This window comes from Malus domestica, chromosome 17 (assembly GCF_042453785.1).
Source record: "Malus domestica chromosome 17, GDT2T_hap1".
NCBI lineage: Eukaryota > Viridiplantae > Streptophyta > Magnoliopsida > Rosales > Rosaceae > Malus > Malus domestica.
Window position 1 is genome coordinate 21,350,144 of NC_091677.1, and position 9,366 is coordinate 21,359,509.

A 9,366-nucleotide genomic window follows, 5' to 3' on the forward strand; every position below is an offset into this window, starting at 1 on the left:
CTGGTGGTCGTGGTGAGTTTACAGCACCTTCATCTGGGTTTCGTAGGCCGATCCACGGTGGTGCGGCACTTTCATAAAATACGGCCAATTCACTGCTGCACTCCAGACCACCAGTCAACCAAATAACAACATGATCCTTCTTGTTGGAGCGAGATTCGAAGAAGAGGTAAAACATCTTAGTGGCATGAGAATGCTCGATCTTATATTAATCGGCATGGTGGCCGAGGTATTCGATAGAGACACCGGAGTCTATGAGGTTGGGGAACCTATCAGCCTCGACGCATCTACGATTGGCGTGGAGCAAGGCAGCGAGGCCTAAGTATGACTCAGGGTTCCACCAGTATCTAAGGCAGGATATGCTACAACAGGCGCATAGAATGCACTCGTACATCCCATCTAGCTTCGCCCTATCCTTCTTGCTCTGCTTTATCTCCTTCCCATCCAACTCCGTTGTCGGGCTCTTCCATTTCAGCCACGGCTCAATGCTCTTGTACTGGTTGTAGAAGTTCATCATATCCACCAGCAGGTCTTTGATCATAAACATGTACGGCAACGGCATGATCATTGAGGTGCCCGCCTCCGACGATGCTATCTTCGTCAGGCAGGCCAAGCCGTTGCAACCGTCGATGTTCATGGCGCAGGAGCTGCAGATCCTTTCCCGGCAAGATCGCCGAAAGGTGAAGGTGGGGTTCATCTCGTTCTTAATCTTGATGAGGGATTCGAGCACCATAGGCCCATACTCCTTGAGGTCGATCTTGTACTCCTTGAGCTTCAGCTTTTTCATGTTGTCCGGGTTCCACCGGTAGATTGAGAAGGTTTTGATGTCTGTTTTGCCTCAGGCTTTGAGGTCCACCTGTTGGGCCTGGGCCTCCGACACCATAGCCCGGACTCAGACGTAACGAAACGACGTGGCCGCTATCGATCCCGACGACGCCGCAGAAGCTATGGCCTTCCGTATCAACCCCGTCGCCATTGTTGCATCTCCGAGCTTGAACAACTATAGGCAAAGAAAGAAAGAGAGGCGGAAGACATGGGTTTTGCAGTGACTGTACAGGTGTTTGGTTCTTGGGTTTTTGCAAATTCACAGTGGAGGTTATGAGGTTTGATGAAAAAATGAAAGAGAATTGACATAGCTTTTCGTGACGATTCCCACAGATGGCGCCAAATGTTGATGAACAAAATCGGTGAGGACTTTGGTACAACAGAAAGTGTCAAGTTTGTGACCTTCGTTAGATTGCTCCAAGCACTAGTGTGGATGAGTATGTAAATGGATAGAGACAGGGAAGCAAACACAAGATATACGTGGTTCACCTAGATTGGCTACGTCCACGGAGTAAAGGAGTTCTCATTAATTATGAAGGGTTTACACAAGTACATAGGTTCAAGCTCTCCTTTAGTGAGTACTAGTGAATGATTTAGTACAAATGACATTAGGAAATATTGTGGGAGAATGATCTCCTTTTATAGAAGAGAGTTTCTAGCTTTGTTTTGACATTGACACATGTCGTGTTGGGATTGGCTTCTGATGTTGACACGTGTCACGCTATGATTGGCTTCTGATGTCAACATGTGTCGCTCTTTGATTGGCTTTATGGTTGGAGGGAAACTCTTTTGTGTCCTTGACGGTATAACGTTAACCGGTGCTCAGTAGTTTCGGGATTGGTCAAGTATTGTACAAACAGAAGTATAGAATAAATTCCAAGTGCTTTGTAACCATTCTTTTGATGGGATGCATTCTACGATACTAGTTTCCACAATCCAACCGTCAAACATGTTTGCATATACTTCGAGATCTCCTACCATAAGAATCGCCCAAAAAAAAGTTTGAAGATTAGGTAATGGGACAAAATCATTCGACGGTTAGAAATGAAAAATCATGATTTAATGGTTGTTTTAACTCCGATTTTGTTGTTTTTTAACAAATACAATCCTCAACCTAGATAATACGATAATGAACCCAATCATTAATTTAAAATATTTAAACTAGTGGATATAACAAAAGCTTACATTCTACTTAAGAGAAGTATAGAATAAACTCGAAGTGTTTTTGCAATCCATTCTTTTGACGGGACATGTATTCTACGAAACTAGTTTCCACTATCCAATAGTCAAACACGTTTGCATATACTTTGGGACCTCCTATGCCAAAAATACCCAAAAAAGCGTTCGAAGATAGGTAACGGGACTAAATCATTTGATGATTAGAAACAAAAAATTCACGATTTAACAGTCGTTTTAACTCTTAACTTGGCTAATTTTTACAAGGCCCCAAATTGAGGGTAAAAACACACAAAATTGACATGGCCATCAAATTCGATGATTTTTTGACCCGTTTGAACGTAATGTTCAAAAGACGAAATACTTGTCTTTGTTGGGTCAACTTTCTAAATTCTATCAGCTAGCAGTAAACGTTCGTCGGGCAAAGCGAAAGAAAACCCACACAAAAATTTTCCAAAAATTCAAATTCGCCCTACAACAAAGGTAAATCGACAAAACCAAAATTTTATCAGCCAAACTCTATGTCGCACCAACTTTTTGACTAAACTAAAGATTTTAGGTGACCTTGCTTGACAAACTCTTAGGTCATCTCCAACCGAAGGAGGGTCAGAGGGCTCGTTTAGCTCTATAACCCTCAAAGAAATTAATATTTTAATGAACAGTGCCAAACCATATTTCTTACCGTGTCCAACTGAGGGGCCAAAGGGCCATAGGCCAAACATAGCCCCGTGACAAAAAAAATCTCCAACCAAGAGGGCCAAGGGACAGTAAGACCAAATATAATTTATTATTTTAATTTATGAAGATCCTCCCTGTTAACGGTGGGTCCGAAGTACTAAAATGAGAGTCTATTTGTATCAAAGTTTACTGTCTGTATTGCCAAACGCGTCCCTCCAATAATCCCGTTTCTTCCCTGTCAACCCTCAAATTTACAAATTCCAGATAAACACAAAAATAAAACAAAAACAAACTAATCACACACAGAGAGACAAACAAAAAATTACAATATTTTTATATACCAATAATCTAAACAAAAATGCTTACATACAAAATACACAAAAAATTACAATATTTTTATATACCAATAATCTACAACCTCAATTTTACTTTCCTTTTTCTTCTTCTTTTTTCTACTAAAAATCTGAAAATTAGAGATTAAGAAAATTAATGAGAAATAGAAAAAAAAAAAAACAAAAAACAAAAAAACAAAAAAAAGTGAAATTTCAAAAGGGCACTCGGGCCACGAATAATGCGGTTCTTCTTGTTGTCCCTTGCAGCGTTTCCAGCGAGCTCCAACACCTAAACAAAATTTCACAAGAAAAAAATCAGATCAAACCCATAAAAGTTGGAGATATACAATGCCAATAAACATGAAAATCTTAACCAATCAAACTCCAGGGAATCAAAACCCACCAATAACGAACAAATGTTGAATTTCAAAAACTAATAACACATTACTAAACCGATTTGTATCCAAAAATCGGATTAAACCCAGAAAATTATACTCATAATTAGATCGACCCAAATTCTAAAAACATGAAATTGCAGAATTAAAATCAAACCCAAAACTAAAAACAATAGAACCCACATAGATGAAAAAACAAACTAACCTCAACGGCGAGGTATTCTAGCACAGCAACAGCGGCTCTCCCGCCGCGTACTCCGTCGCCCGATCCAAGATCTTCAGAATTGTCTTCACCAGCAGCGGCACAATCAGCCCGTGCGCCGGCCGATACGGCCCTGTTTCGCGTCTCTTTCACAAGACACAGGTTTTGCTATACTCGTTGGGGAGATGCACATTGTACGGAACGTGTTTGGGAGATGGAGGAAGTCAACCTGCGGCTAGCTGGCTGGCTTCTTTGGACCAGCCGGTTTGCCTGATTCCTCTTTTTTTGTCTCGTGGGGCTATGAGTTTTTTGGCTTATTTCTTAATTAGAGATGATTTTCGTGTTATTTCAGATTATTTTCGACTTTATGATCCTTTGGTCGGATTCGAGATAGCCTTAGTTTTTGTCCCACAAAAATTTAGGATTTTCAGTACGAATCAAAATTTAAAATTTTTTACCCTCAGACCATTCTTCTTGCTTGTAACATCCCACATCATCCGGGGGAGTGATCCTTAAATGTATATTCTCATCTTTACCTAGCACGAGGCTTTTTGGGAACTCACGAGCAACTTCCCAGTGGGTCACCCATCCTGGGAGTGCTCTGGCCTCACATCCCGGCTCGGGACGGATCACTTCCTGGGCCCGTTCCACCATCGTAGCACAATATTGTCCGTTTTGGGCTTACCATTTCCTCACGGTTTTGTTTTTAAGAACTCACGAGCAACTTCCCGGTGGGTCACCCATCCTGGGAGTGCTCTGACCTCCTTCTCACTTAACTTCAGAGTTCCTACGGAACCCAAAGCCAGTGAGCTCCTAAAAAGCCTCGTGCTAGGTAAAGATGAGAATATACATTTAAGGATCACTCCCCTGGGCGATGTGGGATGTTACATTTCTTCCTCCTCGTGCCGTGCAACACTCAAAGCCTCTCTGCTATCACTCCCTCTCTGTCCTCTCTCTTTCTGAACTCCTCTGTCTGTCTCTCTCCCTCTCTCAAATCCTCCCCTCTCTCTGTCTCCCATTTCTCAACTATAAGTCTGTTTCTCTCTCCCTATTTTTATTTTATTTAGAGAGATTATATTCAAACACTCCAAATTATTTTTCCCACACCTTTTTGAATTTTTTAATATTTTTCTACCAAGTGTTAGTAGGGTTTAAAATATCAAAAAATATAAAAATAAAAAATAAGAAGGTTAGGGAAGTAATTTGGGGTGTGAATATAATCTCTCTTCTATATTATTTTTAATTTGAAATTGTTAGGATTTGATTATTCTATGATTAGTGATGCGAAAATTATCTTAACACACAAATTTAAACCTCTTTTGACAATTGTAGTATAAGTATAAGTATGGATCGTTCTGGACCGGGGATTAGGAGGGTTTGCTAATAACCTCTAAACTGACTCAAAAACGTAAAACTAAACTTAAAAATATTTAACAAGACTCACAAGACTTAAAGCAAACTTTAAAATACTCAAAACAGCTTAAAACAACTAAATAAACTTAAACTAGACACTAGAAATGACTTTGGACGAAAATTGACTTTTACTTGAATCAAAACATTTAAAAACACAAATTAAAACAGATTCTAACTAATTAGACACACTAAAGTAAAGGGGGATTGAGTTTTGGACGAAGTTGAAACAAACAAACAAATACGAAAAACTAGACAGATTGTAAAACAAATTTGAGAAATAAGATGATGGATGAGATAGCTAGAGGCTTTTTCTCCACACATGACATATATGCAAATAACTTAATTTCCAGTCACTACTTCATGGAATTATGAACAACAATGCTCCAAATTAACCGTGACATCACTAGTTAACTCTCAGATTTTCCTTGTTTTATTGGATTGGATGACATCATTCGACAACCCAAAACATTCTTCTAAAGTTCCCTACATGACATCATAATAGAGATACAATCAAAGATCATTACGTTTAATGAAAATCATAAGCATTGACAAAGCACTTGCAACTATGACATCATGTCACTCATGCTAGGAATTGAAATTAACGCGATCGTTTATAAGCGACCTTCACTACATGTGAATATAAGTTTGTAACGATTATGTGAAACTTCCTTATATTCTAGCAACGGATTTATGCATGCCAATTAAGTGTCGACCCTTAATTAACAAATACAAATAAGTTATCAATTAAATAGTTAAGCCAATTGCATTCACGATTCAAGAGTTCATAACTAGAATTTATCAAATTATATTGCACACATAATCATGGCTTTGAATTCCCCCTAGCTAAGGGGGGTTTAGTTCCTCATACTTACAAAGCAAAGATAAACAAATTTAGACATTGAAAACAAAAGAAAGAAAACACCTAAAAACGCTCCAACAATCCAATTTGAATGGCAAGCACGTCCAAGGGTCCTCCTTCTTCTCTTTGTTGCGGCACAAGGTGTGGTTTGATGGATGAGTGGTAAAATATGGTGGTGGATGGATATGCACAGCTAAGAGATGAAAGTGTATGGATTGGTGAGATGTAGTATGGCTAGATGAATGGATGGAGGTCACAGCAAGGAAATTGTGTTTGTGAATGAAGTTGTGAGATGTGAAATGTAGTGTCTTTGGATGATGGCCCCTTGAATGTGTCTTTGGATGGATATATTTATAGGCTAGGGAGAGGATGTAGTGGGTGGTGGTAATGAGTGGATGTAGTGGTAGGTGAATGTGTTGGGTGGTTGAAATGAGTGGATGTGTTAGGTGAAATGAGTGGATGTAGTGGTAGGTGAATGGATGTGTGGTTGTAATGAGTGGATGTGTTGGGTGAAATGAGTGGATGTAGTGGTAGGTGAATGTGTTGGGTGGTTGTAATGAGTGGATGTGTTGGGTGAAATGAGTGGATGTGTTAGGTGAAATGAGTGGATGTAGTGGTAGGTGAATGGATGATTTGGGTGAAATGAGTGGATGTAGTGGTTGGTGAATGTGTTGGGTGGTTATAATGAGTGGATGTGTTGGGTGAAATGAGTGTCCTAAAATGGTTATTTATAGGGAGAGGATGATGCACAAACTTCAAATTTCATCCATTCCTTTTGCTCCAAGCATATGTTATCCATTTCATGCCAAAAAATGCTCCAAAATGCACTTCTTTGCCACATTAATCCTTTGGACCTGCAAACACACGAAAATAGCTTAAAATACTAAAATAACTACGAACTAACAACATAAATGCCAAGAAACAAGCTAACTAAGTCGCATAAATATGCTTCTCTCAAATTCCCCCACACTTAGCTTTTGCTAGTCCTCGAGCAAAACAAAACAAACAAAACAAAACAAAACAAAACACAACCTAGGCCTTCCAACAATTGCCTCAAGGATTTTTAATGAAACATGACGTGTTAAAAATCATCATTCCCACAGATTTTGGTCATCCTTACACTTGAGCACATACTTAATCACAGTCACCACTTACTAGTTCACAATTAACCAATTAAAACAATGTTTTGAATGTAGTAACATGCCTTAGAGAATTTGCTCAATTCCTTACAAGATACTCTCTATTTTCACACACATTTTCTTACTACAAACCCTACACTAGTATATGTGAGAAGATTGATGTAAACACGAAATATTAGGACTCACATATGTTATAACAAATAAAGCAATTTTCTGGAGTTATTAAGCATGTTTCGATATGATCTCATGAATGGAATGCTACTACTTAGATGCGAGAACCAGTGACACCATATGCTCATACCAATTTCGAACTCCACAAATTGAAACACACAACATTCAAGATTGAAGTCAAGGGTTGTAATAGGGCTTGGGGGTAATGGCTAATAAAGAAAGGATAGGAATAACAAACGTTCTTAAAGCGATAGCAAGCAAATCAATGAAATAGACACTTGGAATTCACTTTAGAATGCAGAATCAACTTTCAAATACAAAGGGAAGATTTATGCAACACTTAGGGCCGAATTCAATGTTTTGGACCATTTTTTAACAAACTTTTTTTTTTCCTTTCTTTTCTACCCGTGCCTTATTAAGGACTTTGGCACACACACACACACACAAGAATCACTTCCCCCACACTTGCTTTCTGCAATGCATTGATTAAAAAATAAAAAAAAAAAAAGAGTTCATTTTAAGTCATGCTTTACTATGCTTCAAGAACAAGGGTATGGATGGTCCTAAAACTAGGCTAGGTAAGGATATAATGGATTAACAAAGAACATAGGCTTAACAAGGCTCAACGGGGTTAAACTTAAATACATAATGAAATAGGGGCACGACAATTTGGCTTTGGTGGTCACTACACAACTTCATCTTGAATATGTGTTATGCAAATCAATAGCATGCTTTGAATGAAATAGGCATGAGTTCTAGCATTTGGAACTAACTGATGAAACGCCTTCTAAGTAGCAACCAAGCAAAGAGTAATGAGATCATGCAACGACTTTAGGAAACAATGATGCACATATTATTAACTCTCCAAATAAACGTTTAGGCTCAAGTCTCACAAGGTTATAGTGTTCATTTGAGTTCCTTCCTTCAAGCATGTTACAAAAACTGATTTTTCCTTTATGATTGCTGTGAATTCATAAATTATAACCACAACCAAGCATACACCAAAGAGTAAATCAAATTTTTATCCATGTTTATAACTCTCTTTAACAGTCATGTAATTAAAAACCAAATCCTCATCATTGTGTTGGAAGGTACCCTAAGACACAAATAAACGCACAAAAACAACTCTTTTTGGGTTTTTCAAAACAATTTTTCAAATTTTTATGAGATTTTTGGATTTTATGTCAAAACACACTAAAACACTCCAAAACAGCTTAAAAACACTTAAAAAAAACAGCAAGGAACAACATTAGAAGTAATGGGTGATAAACTCCTGCGAATTTCATGCAAAACAATAGTTACCCCCCCCCCCACACTTAAATCAAACATTGTCCTCAATCTTTTAAGCATAAACTCACATAAAAACAAGCAAACAAACAAACAACGAATAAACATGACAAGTATAGCAAAGTAAAAACCAGACAGAGTAGAGTTTAAGAACGCAAATCTGGTTTTGGAGATAGATGATCTTGTTGACTTTCCACAGCGTTGATCTTGAACTGGTTTGGAATCTGAGCGAGGAATATTAGAGTTCCTTGGTTGTGCAGTCTGTATTCTTCTCTGCTTGTTTCTTCTGCACGGCAGGTAGGCACGAGTTAGAGGTGATGGTCTGTTTCTTTCTTCAATCTTTCCAAGTGCCCACCTCTTGCTTTCTTTCTCCTTGTCCCTAGCTGAGGATGAATTGGCAAATTGTCTCCACATGCTTCGAGGTATCATTTTCACTTCCCTTATCTGTTCCCCAGACAGATGTGGTAGACGAAGAGAAATCATAAAATGATGAAGATGAGTACTCGAGAGCAAGGCTATGTAAGCAATCAGGAAGGGGTTCCAGGCAGTCGGTTCCAGATTGGAAGATTGATACCAAGTGCTGGCTGATTGCTCTCTTTCTCCTTGTCCTAAAACAACGACAAGGAGAAGGACAGGGAGAAAGCATGATATGAGATACTCTTGCTTTCAACCTTCATGATATGAAATACTTTTGCTTTGGATGAGTTGTTTGCAGAGGTATCCCAGGGAATAAGGAACACTGAGTGACTCGAGAGGCTTTGTTGGGAAGGCATTCTCGGAGAAGAAGGGTTATGTATGTATGCATTGCAAGGAAGGGTGAAGGTCGACATTTATATGAATTAATAACCGGTACTATTTTTTCACTCTTGTCGGCAACCGTTGGATGATTGAA

General features: G+C 38.7%; 1 protein-coding gene and 1 long non-coding RNA gene across 2 annotated transcripts; both read right to left on the reverse strand.

Moving 5' to 3' along the window:
- Positions 1-205: 205 nt before the first annotated feature.
- LOC103454942 (succinate dehydrogenase [ubiquinone] iron-sulfur subunit 2, mitochondrial-like) lies at positions 206-973 on the reverse strand. The gene is made up of 2 exons (XM_070816419.1): positions 901-973; positions 206-834 (listed from the first exon to the last, which is right to left on the reverse strand). Exons 1-2 carry the CDS (start codon positions 971-973, stop codon positions 206-208), a joined length of 702 nt encoding a protein of 233 aa, XP_070672520.1.
- Positions 974-2,985: 2,012 nt separating this feature from the next.
- Positions 2,986-3,897, reverse strand: LOC114822641 (uncharacterized). Its single transcript, XR_003770761.2, has 2 exons — positions 3,609-3,897; positions 2,986-3,297 (listed from the first exon to the last, which is right to left on the reverse strand). It is a non-coding gene; the product is annotated as an uncharacterized lncRNA (long non-coding RNA).
- Positions 3,898-9,366: the final 5,469 nt, after the last annotated feature.

Coding starts and splice junctions, on each gene's coding strand:
- LOC103454942 (XM_070816419.1), bottom strand. CDS start 973: ATGGCGACGGGGTTGATACGGAAGGCCATAGCTTCTGCGGCGTCGTCG. Junction 835..900: donor GATAGCGGCCACGTCGTTTC/GTTACGTCTGAG, acceptor TCAAAGCCTGAG/GCAAAACAGACATCAAAACC.